Source organism: Diabrotica virgifera, chromosome 2 (genome assembly GCF_917563875.1).
Source record: "Diabrotica virgifera virgifera chromosome 2, PGI_DIABVI_V3a".
Taxonomy (NCBI): Eukaryota; Metazoa; Arthropoda; class Insecta; order Coleoptera; family Chrysomelidae; genus Diabrotica; species Diabrotica virgifera.
The window spans coordinates 275,358,964-275,375,302 of NC_065444.1; the positions used below are offsets into that span (position 1 = coordinate 275,358,964).

At 33.7% G+C, this 16,339-nt stretch overlaps 1 protein-coding gene across 1 annotated transcript; it reads right to left on the bottom strand.

Moving 5' to 3' along the window:
- Positions 1-7,900: 7,900 nt before the first annotated feature.
- LOC114340892 (uncharacterized) lies at positions 7,901-14,414 on the bottom strand. The gene is made up of 2 exons (XM_028291673.2): positions 14,253-14,414; positions 7,901-9,671 (listed from the first exon to the last, which is right to left on the bottom strand). Exons 1-2 carry the CDS (start codon positions 14,265-14,267, stop codon positions 8,001-8,003), a joined length of 1,686 nt encoding a protein of 561 aa, XP_028147474.1. The 5' UTR covers positions 14,268-14,414; the 3' UTR covers positions 7,901-8,000.
- Positions 14,415-16,339: the final 1,925 nt, after the last annotated feature.

Here is a 16,339-nt window from a genome sequence, read left to right on the forward strand (position 1 = left end):
GTAAAATTTCATAATTCTGCGCGCATGCGCACACAGACAGTATGGTATAAACGTTATACGGAATCTGATTGGGTGTTAAAATCATCTGTCAATAATTGTTCAATATGGAGATTTTGGATAAACAAATTAATGTTGTGTATATTAGTTTTTATTGTTGTGATGGCAGAGAAAAATGTAAGTTTATAATATTGTAGTGACTTTTTAAATAGTTTTTAAAAGCGATAGGTACGTAATAATTGTAAATGTTTCAGTATCCTAATAAAAAATTTCATAGGTAGGACCTACCTATTTGGAAAATTTAAAAAAAGAACCTACTAAAATAGTATGTAATGCTTTGATTTACATAATTTGATTACCATCAAAATTTCTATCAATATTCACCTAATATATTTTTTTCTTACTCTATGTTTTGTTGTATTCTAATATTTCTTTCAATTCTAAATAATTTCAATTCAAAATCAAAATAATTTGGATAAATTCAGAACCGTCAAAAGTTTAATCCGTTTAGTTAGTTAATCTTCGCACATGATGACACATGGTCTCCGTGGTTAAAAGTTTAAGGTGAATGAATTTCAATACTAACTGCGATGATAAGCGGGTTCGAACCCCAATGGAAACTTTTATTTTTTTTATTTTTTGAAGGTATACTTTTTGACGATCGGGGGTGAAATTTTATAATTCCCTGGCGCATGCGCAGACACACAGGGTCAGGGACAGGGACAGGGACAGACGCGTTGCTAATCTTTCAAATTATGTATGTATCAGCGCAAATAAGTCATTTAAAGAATATATTAGTGTTATTAATCTTCTTCTTCTTCTTCCTTCTTTTATGTAGGCTTTAAAGCCTGTTTCTTCTTCAATATTAGCCCCCTAAATTGTTTAAGTTAGCGCACCATCTTTTTCTTGGTCTGCCAATACTTCTTCGTCCATTTGGTGACTTATCTCGTGCTATTCGTAATATCCTATCCTCTGCCATTCTACTAATGTGTTCGTTCCACACCTGTTTCCATTTTGTCACCCATCAATTTATGTCTTCTACATTGCATGATCTTTTTATGTTTTCGTTTCTCTCCATATCCAACAGACTTTTCCCTGATATTCGTCGAAGTATTTTCATATCTGTTGTTTCTAGCAGTCGTCTCGTTTGAGATGTGTCACGTCTTGTCTTCGCCGTGTATGTCAATATAGGTCTAATTGCTGCTTTATAGATTCTTAGTAAATGTTCTTAGTAAATGCATTATTTATTATAATTTTTGTGTCTTTAGATTTGTCTTCCTCGAGCGTAAGATAATAAAACATATATTTTTATACTTCACCTTGATCTATTTGTCACCGTGATGTGTAATTATATCCGACACGTCAATAGCACGGGGCTTCATAGCTCGGTTGGTATAGCATTGGACCAGAGATCGAGAGAGCGCGGGTTCGAATCCCGGATGATTCATATTCATATTCATTTTTTTTTGGTATTGTTAAGTTTTGGTTAATTTTTGGTAATTATTGTTAATTTTTGGTATCGTAACTGTTAAGTATATTTATTTCGTTGAAATTATAAAATATAATAGAAGTATAACTTCTTACGTGCGTACAAAGTACACACACATTCTTTTTTAAATCGATTAATTCCATGTGTACTGGCCTATTTTTTGCCATTATTTCTCAATTAATTGTTGGAGTGTATATAGTGTGCGTCCATAAAGTAACGCATAAATTCGTTATTTCGTAAACCGGCGACTTTAAGCAAAAATCCCGAAACAGGTCGATTTTATTTTTAAATTACGATTTTTTGGCATATATCATACTAGTGACGTCATCCATCTGGGTGTGATGACGTAATCGATGATTTTTTTAAATGAGAATAGGGACATGTGATAGCTCATTTGAAAGGTTATCCAATTCTCTATCCAATAATATAAACATTAACATAATTATTTATACAAAGTGTTCAAAAACATTTTTTAAATTAAAATAAGTGAGACAAAAAGAAGAATATATTATGTAATTTATTTAATTCAAAATACATTTTACTACTGTCAGTAAACAGAAAAAAATTTTATTTGACAAATAAACATTGATTTTCGCTTAAACGAAATGTTCAAACTGCCAAGAGACAGGTGGGTGGCAGCTTTAACATTTAATTTAAGCGAAAAACAATATTTATTTGTCAAATAAACATTTTTTTCCTATTTTTTGACAACAGTAAAACTTATTTTGAATTAAATAAATTATATACATTCTTCTTTTTGTCTCAATTATTTTAATTAAAAAAATGTTTTTTGAACACCTTGTATAAATAATTATGTTAATGTTTATAGTATTGGATAGAGAATTGAATACCCTTTCAAATGAGCTATCACATGATCCCTATTCTCATTTAAAAAAATCATCAATTACGTCATCACGCCCAGATGGATGACGTCACTAGTATGATATATATGCCAAAAAATCGTAATTTAAAAATAAAAATTGACCTGTTTTGGGATTTTTCCTTAGTGTCACCGGTTTACGAAATAATGAATTTATGCGTTACTTTATGGACGCACTGTATTATGTGGTCTATGCAAGATCTTCCTGCCGTGATTCCCGCCTGGTCTTCTCCGATTTTATTTGAGATATATTTTTCCAGTTTTTCTTTCAGTATTTTTCCATATAACCTGCCCATATATCGTCGGCTTACTGCCAAAACCAACCAACTCCATTTTAAAAGTTTTGGGAAATCTACCTTTTAAACTTTAATTTGAAATTGAAAATCGACTGAATTTAAAAAAAATTATTTAATAACTGAAAAATATGTTTGTCATACTTTTCAATTATTAAATGATTATTTAAATTCAGACGATTTTTCATTTCAAATTAAAGTTTAAAGGTGGGTTTCTCAAAACTTTTAAAAATGGAGTTGGTTGGTTTTGGCAGTAAGCCGACGATATGCTATCACACTGATGCCTCTGTAGTTCTCGCATTTCTTATTATCCCCTCAGGGCTGTAACTACGATGTTGGGGGCCCCGGGGCAAAGGTAATCTGGGGGCCCCCTACCCCCCCGCGCAAGGGGGTTCCGGAAAAATGTTTGATATTTAACCTCTTGAAAACGCATTTTCCCTCCTGTGTGAACACCACACTCTCTTCTTTCTTTTTTTTTTTCAGCATGTCTTGCAATAATTATAAAATTAGCAGCGCTAATGAATACATCTTCATCTGTATCTGACATTGTGGACGGATCATCAACGAATGCGTTCGTACGCTACAATGTAAATGGTCTTACTTTGTAGCGAACGAATAACCAAGCGAACTACCAAGCAAACGTAAATGCACCTTAAGGTGCCTTAAGCAACTGCAATGTGAGTCAAACACAGTCAGTGAATAGTCCAAGTAATGAAGCTTAAAATAGGACAAAACCTCGAAATTTTTACAGAATGGATCGATTTGCTTAAAAATTTCAGAATAAGTAGTGGATAGTCCAAGGATCAAAATCTATATGATGCCTAAAGGCGCTTTTACGATGGGGGTGGTTGCCACCCCATGTCAGGGGTGAAAATTTTTTATTATATTTTGACCGCAAAAGTTGGTAAAAACATTCATTCTAAGCAAAAAATGTTCTATACATTTTTTTGATAAAATTAATAGTTTTCTATTTATTCGCTATCAAAAGTGTTAGTTTTATATTAAAAAAATTAACGTTTTTAATCAGTTTTCCGCAAATAACTCAAAAAGTTCTTGTTTTATCAAAACCACTTTGCTTAAAAAAATATACCCTTTGAAAAAATCAACAAAACCGTGTTTTAAAATTTTCTTTAAGACCAATAGTAATCGAGCTATACTTTATTATATGTTATGTCGTCTTCGGCAAATGCTAAATACTGTAGTTTCAAAGTCAAAAGACGGGAAAACTATGCATTTTCGAGGATCACTTGTTTAAACTAATTTAAAGTATTTAAAAATATCTATCTTCAAAAATAAAAAAAAAGTCTTTAGCTCAAAAATTAGGTGGCTTATAATGAAAAGAATGTCAGACCCTATATTTTTCAGCGAAAAAGTGATCGAAAGCAAACCCATAATCACCACCCTGATTAAAATTAGTCATTGACCTTATTTCGTCTTCTTTGCTTATGTATTATTAATAGGTTCTAGAAGTTTAACTGGTTTAGAATGATTAGTTTTAAAAAAATGGAGTCAAAAGCAAATATCGAATTTTTGAAGTTTGGTAAAAAATTCCATTTTCTTCAGAATAGAAAGATTATCATCAGAGATACAAAAAAATATTTAATGCAAAAATTGTAGCTTATTTAATTCCTAAGAATTTGGTTTGCAAAAATTTTCTCTACGGTAAAAATTGAGTGAGCTATTGACAATTAAAACTTGTAATAACATGCAAATATCACCTTTAGCAACCCTATCAAAGTCACCACTTTTTGCGGTTGAGGATTTTAAAAGGATTTGGTATTAACAGTCTTATGGATCTTTTAACAACCTACCAAATTATTTTTTAACAAACTTTATAAGATAAAAATTAAAAAGGTTACGGTTAAAAAATCAATATATTTTTTTCAACACAAAAAAAAAGAAATCTAATTGGAAGCATAATAATATAAGTTAGCTTTGCTTTTAGTCATTGGCCTTATTAATTCTTCTTTATTTATGTATTATTAATAGATTTTAAAAGTTTGACTGGCTTAAAATGATTAGTTTTTAAAAAACTAGAGTTAAAATCGAATAACGACTTTTTGTAGTTTGGTAAAAAATGCCATTTTCTTCAAAATAGAAAGATTAGAATCAGATATACGAAAAAATGTTTTAATATGAAATTGTAGGTTATTTAATTCCCAAGAACTTGGTTTGAAAAAATTTTTTCTACGGCAAAAATTGAGTGATAGGTAAATGAGTATATATCGAAAAACATTGATTTTTTCTATATAAAACTAACACTTTCGATAGCGAATAAATCGAAAAGTATTAATTTTATCAAAAAAATGTATAGAACATTTTTTGCTTAGAATGAATGTTTTTATCAACTTTTGCTGTCAAAAAATAATAAAAAATTTCCACCTTTAAGATGGGGTGGCAACCGACCCCATGGTAAAAGCGCCTTTCGGCATCATATAGATTTTGATCCTTGAACTATCCACTACTTATTCTCAAATTTTCAAGCAAATCGATCCATTCTGTTAAAATTGCGAGGTGAAATGCTTCGGTTCCTGGACTAGAAGCTGGTCAGTGTAATGGTGGGACTGATCCTAATGTGCTCATTCTATCTTACCCTTACCCTTCTTTTCAAAATGTGGTACCATGTGGTTCCTTTCACATACCAAGATGTGGTCTGGGAAAATTGGTTAAGACAAAGTAGCTAGGCTGAGACCTGGGCCCCCTATTCCGGTTGCATTTTAATTTTTATTTCGCCAAAATATCTAATTTCCTCAACAACAATTTATATCTTTACGAAAAGTCTCGGGGGCCCCAACTTAGCCCGGGTCCCCTCTTCCAATGGCATTTTAGGTTTTGTTACGCCGAAATAACTAATTTCCTAACTAATAGTTTAAATTTTATCTTAAGGTCTCGGGGGTCCCAGCTTAGCTCAGGCCTCAGGGCCCCTGTTCTGTTCCAATTGCATTTTAGTCGAAAAGACTAATTTCCCCATTGAAAAATTAAGACTTTATGTTGCTGTATTTTTAAAATTGTGTCATTAGAAAATATTTCGTTGATATCGGCTTTTAAATTACATATTTTTATTTTCCTCGTTAAAATCTATGCACAGCCAACCAAAAGGAAGCCTCTGTGGGGTCCCCATTGGCCGGGGGCCCCGGGGCACTGCCCCGGTTGTCCCAATGGTAGTTACGGCCCTGATCCCCCTTTTTATGTATCGAGGTTATATGTGCTTTGGACCATTCATCTGTACGCCAGTCAATGGGAGCAATAATAGGATATTACCTCCGAATTCTATCCTACTAGTTCCTAATTCAAAGTCTGCCCTATGCCGATGTGTGCTTTTATCTTGGGGGTCCCTTCTTAGAGGTAAAAAAATTTTTGGTTAAAATTACCACGGAATTCTCTAGAGAACCTAAATCTAAGCAAAAACTGTTCTATAATTTTTTTTTTACCTCGATACTTTTTGAGATATTCGTGGTTGAAAATTGGCCATTTTCATTGAAACATAATACCTTTTACTTGCCTTTATAAATCTCTTAGTTATAATACAAAAAGAGATATGGTAGGTGAAAATAGTTTGTTTTTTGGTATATTCATAAATTGGTGTATTCAACTTGAAATAACAGAGAAACGGTCGATTTTAGGTGTATAATGCTATTAATACCTTTTGTAGTGCCTGAAAAAATCTTTAAAATGAGCTATATTAAAGGTCCATTACATTAAAATTAAGCGGGATATGCTGCAAACAAAATTGATAACTAATGTATTTTAAGAAAAAATGAGAAGTAGTTTTAACCCCCATCCACTAAAATGCAAATGCATGGTTTTCCTTATACAATACCTTTTATTATAGTGTTATTTCTGTTCAAAAAGTTGGACGGGTTTAAAATAAATGGTTTTTGAAAAAATAAAAATCAAATTATAGAGCGCATTTTTAAATTTTCTTAAAAATCTTCCTTTCTCTCCATGTAACATGAAAATGATAAGAGATACAGTAATGAAAAATAAAAAGGAAATTTTTATCTAAAAAGCCCTACATTCTTGTGTGGTATATTATTTACATATCTCTTATCTTTTTCGAGTTACATGGAGGAAAAGAAGATTTTTAGGAAAATTTAAAAATGTGCTCTATAATTTGATCTTATTTTTTTCAAAATCCATTCATTTTAATCTAGCCCAACTTTTTGAACATAGAAATAACAATATAATAAAAAGTATTGCAGAAGGAAAACGATGTCTTTACATTGTGATGGATGAGGAGTTAAATAAACTTCTCATTTCTTCTTAAAATATATTAGTCATTAATTTTTTACAGAATATCTCGCTTAATTTGCATGTAATCGACAATTAGTATTGCTCATTTTAAAGGTCTTTTCAAGAACTACAAAAGTTATTAGTATCATTATACACCTAAAATCGACAGTTACTCTGTTATTTCAAGTTGAATACACCGATTTGAGCATGCAGCAAAAAAACAAACTCCTTACCTACCATATCCCTCTTTGTATTTTAACTAGAAAATTTATGAAGGAACGAATCTCTTTGTTTTTTATAACCTACAGAAATATTTTATATACATAGTTTTTTTGTTAGATGCATAGTTTTTAAGGTATTCGTAAAAATCCGTCCGAAAAGGTGTCATTTTTCAATGAAAATGGCCAATTTTCAACCACGAATAACTCAAAAAGTATTGAGTTTTCAAAAAATAATCATAGATCAGTTTTTGCTTAAAATTAGGTTCTCTAGCCTTGTCCGTGGCTATTTTAACCAAAACAGTTTTCACCCCCAGGAAGGGGTGGGAACCACCCCAAAGATAAAAACGCACATCGGCATAGGGTAGACTTTGTTTCTTGAGCTATTCCCTATTTACTGTGAAAATATCAAGTAAATCGATGTAGTAGGATGGAAGTCGGAGCCAAATACCATCATTGACTGCCCTACTGGTATTTCGTTCAGGTTTACAGCGTTACTGAACATTTCGTGTGTAAATCTATGTAGTTTTATTTATTACCCATTATAATAAGGATATAATATGTATGTCTTTCAATTCCTTTAATCATCACTCTGGCATTTATATTTGTTTTTTTTACTCATTATTTTCTAATAACCTTTAAATAGAGACATGCTTCTAGTATTATTTGTTCTGCTTCGCCTTTATCGAATACCTACTTAAGATTTTTAATATATTTTTCTCTTTAGAATAATATAGTTTTTTTAGAATAATTTATAATGACTTATGATTAAAGTAAATAGATTCATTACTTTTGTTTAAAGATTTATTAACAGAAGGAGGAAATGTTCATGTACAAATCGTGTCGAATATCAACATTTTATATACTATATTATAGACAACAATAACAATTTAATGTTTGTTTTCATCAACCTTCTTTTCTTCTGCTTTACGTGCTGAGATGTTGTGTCCGTGGCTCAATGGGCATGGGGGAAGGTATTCACTAGCAACACCTTGGGATGTACCGGACAATGAACTTGATGAACTAAAATCGGCTCCAGCAGATTGGATTCCACCAGATTGGAATTCTGTCTGGAAACCAGATGATTGTAATCCTGATTGAAGACCTGCCGATTCCAATCCAGAGAATCCTGATTGACCAGAAATAAGTTCTTGACCACCAGATTGGATACCGGATGAAATGATACCGGAAGAAGAGTATCCTTGAGAAATATCAGTGTTGAAACCTTGACCTCCAGCCAAAAGACCTGAGGATGCTTCTAAACCAGAGGAGGAAACAACATCAGCACCAGATGAAAAACCAGATGAGGTGGAAAGACCAGAAGAGAATGCTCCTGATGAAAAACCTGATTGTCCGCCAACTACACCTGAAGATGTGTGTGAGACAATTGGAGCTGAGACTCTTTGTTGGACAAATTCTACGGGTTGTTTAACAGTTTGGATGGCATGGTGTACGTTGACAACTTCTGGTACCTTAACTACAACTGGGTGTGGGACTTTAATAGCAACTCTGCGTTGAACTGGTACGGGGTAGGGTTGTGGAACTGGGATCCTGACTACTTCTGGAACTTTTACATATACTGGTTTTTCTACTGGAACGGTAACAGTTCTAGTGACATGTACTGGGTATGGTTTTTCAACTGTGTATGGTACTTTTACTTTAACTTGGTAAGGTACTTGATAAGGAACTTGTACTGGGTAGGGCTTTTCAACTGGTACTGGTACGTTAACTCTTACTTGAACAGGTACTGGTTTGTCAACATTAACAGGGTATGGTCGTGGTACTTGGACAGTTTTGGTTACTGGGTAAGGTTGGGGTACTGGTACTGGTACTTGAACTTTGTTGATTACATTGTGGACGGTATGACGTGCAACTTCTTCGCTTGAGACGACTTTTTCCAGACCAGATTTTACACCATAACTGTAGGAAGAATATCCTTGACCCAAACCTCCAGAGGAAAGACCAGAAAGTCCAGAAGAGTAAACATCAGAGGAACCACCTGAAAGAAGACCAGATTGGCCTCCATATGATGATCCATAGGATCCGTAAGATCCATAAGATCCACCTAAACCACCACTACCCAAACCAGCAGAAGCAGATAAACCTGATAAACCTTCAGAGCCGTATCCTGACGAAAAACCTTCAGATACAGCGCCTGAGGAAAGACCACCAGAAAGGAGATTTCCAGAAGAAAGACCAGAAGAATAACCTCCGGCTAATCCAGCAGAATAAAGTCCAGATGAGTATTGGCCTCCAGATAAACCTCCAGCAGATAATCCACCGGCAGAGTAACTTAAAGGTGAGGAATATGATGATGCAGAATACTGACCAACTGGTCCTGAGTTATAGTTGTATTTGTAGCCGTATCCATGGACTACTGGACCACTGCTCCATGAAGATGAGTAAGTTTGTGGAATACTGTTGAAGGATTGTTGGTAGAATCCACCTCCCAAGTGACGTTTGGATTTTTCTGCTACAACAGGCTTGGCATTATCCTTCTTCTCGCCGCTAGTGGGAGCTGGTGGGCTCGTGGCGACGGCTAAAGCCACAAATCCAAGTACCTGAAAAAAGGCAAATTGCTTATATTAGTATATTACTTATTTTTTGACATCATAGTTATTTATGCACCAAGGGTATAATTAAGATGATTACGCCCAAATAGAAACATATTCCAGCCAGAGGGCCTCTGGTCCGAGGGATGGATGTTGATCGATGGGCGTAATCATCCGGTAACACCAGTGGTACATACAATATTTAATTTTTCACTTCAATAATATAAAAACTGGAATTGAGACATATGTACTGTAGTCTATGACAAATAAGTGTTTGAAGTAGTATTTGACAGTTGCTGATATTTTGACGTTTGTTGATTATATTATTTAGTTGGATTTTGGAACTTATTCAAAAATATTTCATGAAGAAAAACAATTGTTTTTTATGTTACGATAAAAAAGTTTAGACAAAAAAATATAATGTCACATAAAGATAAAACAAGAGAAAGAGAGCAGAGAAAGATATACTATTGTAGTAAACATAATTAAATGAAATTTAACGTGTATTTACGCCTCTAACACGTTCACTGCTAGATGTTGCTTGTGCAATCGGAATACAGGAGTTACAATAAGAAATGTAGATGGTTTTGACAATATTTCACCACAGTTATTAAAAAATGGAGTAAAAGATTACATAAATATGCATCTAAAACATTGTTTAGGAAATAACTATATGGCGAAGATTCCATTTGGAGAGGTGAAACGAGACATATGGTGTTAATTTATTGGCCACAAAAATGCATTTGATCGAGTTCATCCAACCATGTTGCTTTTAATATTACATATAAGGAATAGTTTTAGATAGACAATATATAGCCTATTAACTTTAACTTAATTTAGAAATACTTCGACTTTTCTGGCCGAATTACAAATGTGGGAGTTCTCAGAAGAACCGGGAGGTACTGACCAGCATCCAATCTCGAAAGTTGCAATGTTTTGGACACAGTATGCGAAATGAATCCAGATGTGCCCTCCTTCGAGCCATCTTGCAAGAAAAATCATTTGGAAATCAGGGTCCAGGAAGAAAAAGAACATCCTCATTGTGGAAAATTACAGTAGATGAAATCAAAAAAGCTCTTTAGGTCGTACAAAAATTAAAAAGCATCTGGACGAGAAAAGATTCCTATTGAGCTTGTAAAATATGCTGCAGATATGTTTACAAGTCTCATTTCTAAACTGTTTTATACATACCCTTTAGAAAGAAATTGGATAACAGAGTGGTTTCCAAGAGCTAAAAGATCCTGCCCTGATAATATATTCTGAATTAGAGAAACAGTTAAATAGAGCTTATGGTAATATGATAATATCTATGAAATAACATATCAATGCTGAAAGTGGGTACAATGATATAAAAAGGTGGCACGGCTACAAGAACTACTTTTCAGATTGAATAAGGGATTGAGATAGAGTTGCAACTTATCTCTAACTTTATCTAAAATATCTACATTCAAAAGGTACTAGAGATCTGGACCAGTTAGTGTTACATATTTGATATAAAGATGGAGCGAGGCACTCTGTAGATCTTACTATTTGTATATGATCAAGTATGTATAATGTATAGTCAAAGAGAAGGTAGATATCGCATTTATGATGAGGAAACTATTGAAAAAATCTAGGAAGCGTCGTATCCTGTAAAGCAAAGTCTGATTTACAAATATAGACCAAAATATCTAGAAGAAAATCGGCAATCCAAAGACTAAATTCAATAACTTGTTAGACAAAAATTTGATGAAAAACAAATTATCAATATACAGGTCTATTGTAGAACTTATAACAAGATACGGATCAGAGTGTTAACAACTAAGCAAGAGAAATGGGGAAAAAATTCAGACAGTGAAAATGGGATTCTCTAGAAGAACAAGAGAGAATATCAAAACTGGATCGGAAAAGATCACCGTTACATCCATAACGCGACACTCATATATGATATTGACACTTGGACAGAATGCATTGCAATAGATGGCGAAACAGGCCGTTAAAATATTATTCTGAAAACAGAAGAAGACGAGTACGACCAAAAAAACATAAAACAAAGGAATTACAACAAAGATGCATTGAGGAAAAGAAACCTGAAAGAAAACGATTGGCAGGCTAGGAGAGGGTGGAGGTTGAGATGCGGGATGAAATTGTAACTATGGAATCTCATTATGTATATCAGATACGAGACGCAGAGGAAATAATAGGCGACTACCAATGCGGATTCAGACCGGGAAAGTCGACCATAGACCAGATCTTTGTCATACGCCAGGTGTTGAAAAAAAACTGGGAATTCAACCGCGATGTACACGCTTACGATTCTCTTAGCAGAGACGCATTGTGGGAGACTATGGTAGAAATAGGAGTACCTAGAAAACTGGTACGGTTACGACAGTTGAGCACGGAGATCGCTTCTGCATGAATCAGAATTGGCAGCACCGCGTCGGAGGAATTCCTCATTGACACCCTTAGACAAGGAGATCCTCTCGCCCCCCTGATATTTACCTTCACACTGGAACATGCCGTAAGGAAAGCTCAGCCACAACTAACAAACGGATTTGCCGTCCAAGCATCAAATACTATTGACCTTTGCGGATGACGTGGACACAATTGTACAATCCACCAGAGATGCAAAATAAGTTTTCAACCTATTCGAGAACGGAGCCAAGGAAGTTGGTCTTAAGCTCAACGAGGACAAGACCAAGTACATGTTGGTTACGAAGAACTAAAGACCAAGGGTTAGACAAAACGTAACAATTAATCAATACAGCTTTGAAGTCGTCAAAGAATTTAAGTATCTGGGACAGATCATAACATCTGAAAATAAATACGAAAAGGACGTTGCGGCCAGGATCATTGCAGGAAACAGGGCATATTACTCATTAATGACCCTACTTAAATAAAAAATACTCTTAAGACCAGCAAAAATAAGAGTATATTAGACAATAATTCTTCCCACAATAACGTATGGAAGCAAAACATGGACTCTGAACCAGCGGGAAACGACAAAATTACTGGTACTTGAAAGAAAGATACTGCGGACTATCTATGGGCCTTGCAGAGAAGATCCAACAGGAGAATGGAGAAGAACACAATGATGAACTCCAGACAATATATGGAGATAAAAACATAGTACGCTAAATTAAAGCAAACCGAATACGATGGGCGGGTCACGTGCTAAGATCGAGTGACGAAAGACTTCCGAACGCCACATTCTGGGAAAGGTCCGATGGCAAAAGGTCAGTTGGTCGCTCAAGAAAGAGATGGAAGGAAGCAGTGGCCAGTGATCTACGAAAATTGGGAGTACAGCAATGGGAAATAGCTGCTCAGAACCGACAACAATGGAGGAAAATAGTAAACGCGGCCAAGACTCACATATAGTTGTAGAGCCAAATGATGATGATGATGATGAGATATGAGACCACGACACTACAGTACAACTCAAACGAGAGAGAAGGGATACAAAAGAAGGAATATGACATTGAATAGAATAATTCCAATACCATAGCATCTGCCAAAAATAATGGCGGAAAAACTATAGCTTAAGTTCTGATTTGGATACTTAAGGGATTTATTTAGAGGGCACAATTAAGTAAAAATTTAATAATACGAATCAAGTCATATATGTGTATGTAAATATGTGTCATATATGTGTATGTAAAATAATTTAAAGAATAATCAAAGAATATAATTTAAAACGAGGTAGGTAAGAAAAAATGAAAATTTTAATGTAATATCTTCGAGAACAAATTTTAATTCTGATAAATGAATTTATTTAAAGATCAAACAGGATGAAGCATTAAGAAAATGCATAGAAAAACAGAATTTTACTAGATACTAAAATTTATATAGTAAGCCAAATATCTAACGGCAAAAATGGACATGGACAGGACACATAAGTAGAATGGCACATGGTTGATGACCAAAGAGATTATTGACATGGAGACAAAGAGCAAACAAAAGAAGTACCGGTCGATTATCTAAACGATGGATTGATGATTTAAGAAGTCTAAATTAAAACTAGATGAAGCAAGATAGCACGGGTTGGAAACACGACAAAGAAGTCTATGTTCAGCAGTGGACTTTTGAGACTGGATGATGATGAAGCCAAATACTAAAAATGTGAGGGGGATACGGTAAATAATATTGGACAATATAGAACTTATTTAGCCAAAATGTGTATTTGATATTAAAAGTACGAAAAAACTATAAGAAACTTGTAGATACGGTAATTATATGACAATATATAGAAGCTTTAGGGACAGTTAATACGTTTTATATCAAAACAAACAGAAAGAACGTAACTATTATAAGAATAAAAAATCACAACATGAATACATTTAGAGCAATGGTAAGAATAATTACTTTAAATTTTGTATGTATCAGTTTTCCCAGTTAAAAGATTACACCAAATAATTAATCATATCAGACATATAATAAAATATGTAAATAAGAGCTAATAAGCTTGCAAAACATGCACTTTAAATTTCAACATTCTCTTCCCACCCACACATAACAGGTATATATTTAAATATAGACGATCCAAACAAGAACCATTGAAAGCTAATTGTTTAATTAAAAAACAAATAAATAAACATCATTTGCGTGACTTACCAAAAACGCTTTCATTCTCGATCTGTTACCTTAAGGCACTTGAACACAAGTGATACTAAATTCCGTCAAATTCACCTTTTTATATGATCTTATTTCTAACAGCTAATGTGACGAAGGCCATTTTGAACCTGTTTCTAGATTCACATGCTACACCGTATATCACATAAATTTAATTTGGTTATACCGGATAGATAGAAAGATGAGTCTTCGCTGTTCATTAGTATTTTTTTTTTAATCGTTCTATCAGAGATTAAAAAACTAGTTTGTGATTTATGTGAAAAAATATTCCATACGGCACCTGATTTAAGGTGTTTTTTTATTCTAATTGTATCTTATTGTGATAAATGTCTTTTTTTTACAAAATTAAATTGAGCATCTTTATTAATTCATTAGACAATCAATAAATAATGTAAAAAAATTTGTTACTTTCGACTTCAAATACTTTTTAACTAATATCTATAGTAAAGTCGAGAAAAGAGTAGAAAAGTTTACTTTTTAGCTCATTTCAGGAAGAAAAATCATGATCCTTACGGGTATTAAAATATTTTTATTCTATTTTTATTACATTTGCAAATATGGACCAAAATATATTTAAATATAGATCAAATCTCCAAGGAATAGGTCAAATCAAAAGTATTCACGTTTATTTATCTAAACATAATACTAGGTGAAACCATTAATAACCAAATAATATTTATTAATAAAGCTCAACAAGCATTGAAAGTCTATGGGTGAAAAATGTAATTTTCCATTACAATTTATGTTTACATTTATTTATATAAAATGCATTTAATATTTCTTGTAGTGTTTCCATATATTCATTAACCATTGATTTCTGACCAGCCACTTCCATCCATTGATTTCTGTCCAATTCTGAATATTAACTTTTTGTAGGTGTTCATATACGCTGTCCTTCCATCTTGGGGCTATCTTTTCTTATCGTTTTTATTGGCTTTCATGATAGTACTGATCTAACCATTTTCCACTTTTCAATTCTTTCAATGTATCGTAAATATTGTATTGTCTGTGCTTTAATTTCCATCGTTTTTTGTCTCGTTATATAGTTCTTCAATTTATTTTATTATTCCTTCTTATCTACTACTCCAATTTAAGATTTGCTGATGACACTACACTTATAGCAGCAAATGAGCAAGAAATGTTTGATCTCCTGCGAAGAGTTGAGTACAAAAGCAATAAAGTTGGTCTAAAAATCAGTAAAGCTAAGACAAAAATAATGGTGGTCGACAGATTCGACACTATTCAACTGACTAACAGGTTACAAGAATACCAGATAGTAAACACCTTTGTATATCTCGGGTTTAGTATAACTAAAGATGGTAACTGTGAAGCAGAAGTCCTGAGACGTATTGGTATGGCAAAAATGCGATGAGTCTCCTAACTAAAGTTTGGAAAGACAGATCTATCTCTCAAAATATCAAGATGAGACTGGTGAATGCCCTTGTTTTTTCAATATTTCTATACGGAGCAGAGAGTTGGACTCTTCGCGTATGCGAGCGCCAAAAAATTGATGTCGTTGAGATGTGGTGCTGGAGAAAGAAGAATGCTGCGTATACCTTGGACTGCTCATAGGACAAACGTTTCCATTCTAAACCAACTCAAGATTAAAAAAAGGCTGTCCACAATATGTCTGCAACGAATACTGCAATTATTTGGTCACGTGGTTCGCAGAGGTGATGACAGTTTGGAGAGATTAATTGTTTCTGGATACGTTCCGGGGAGAAGATCAAGAGGACGATCACCAACTAGATGGTCCGACCAAATAAAGAATTCAGATGGAAACTCATTCTGCGAAGCTCTTAGAGCAGCTGAAGATAGAGACCAATGGAGAAACATTGTTAGGAATATTGAAAAAAATCACGATCCTCGGTAATGGGGAAACGACAAGAGAGAGAGAGAGAGAGAGAGAGAGAGAGAGAGAGAGAGAGAGAGCGAGAGAGAGAGAGATCTACTATCCATCTATTTTTAAACCCCCATAGATTGCCCTTTGTGTTTTTCGTTCCCATCTTTCTAAAAGGTGTATTTCTAATATTTTTAGCACCCATGTTTCGCATACATATGTAGCTGTA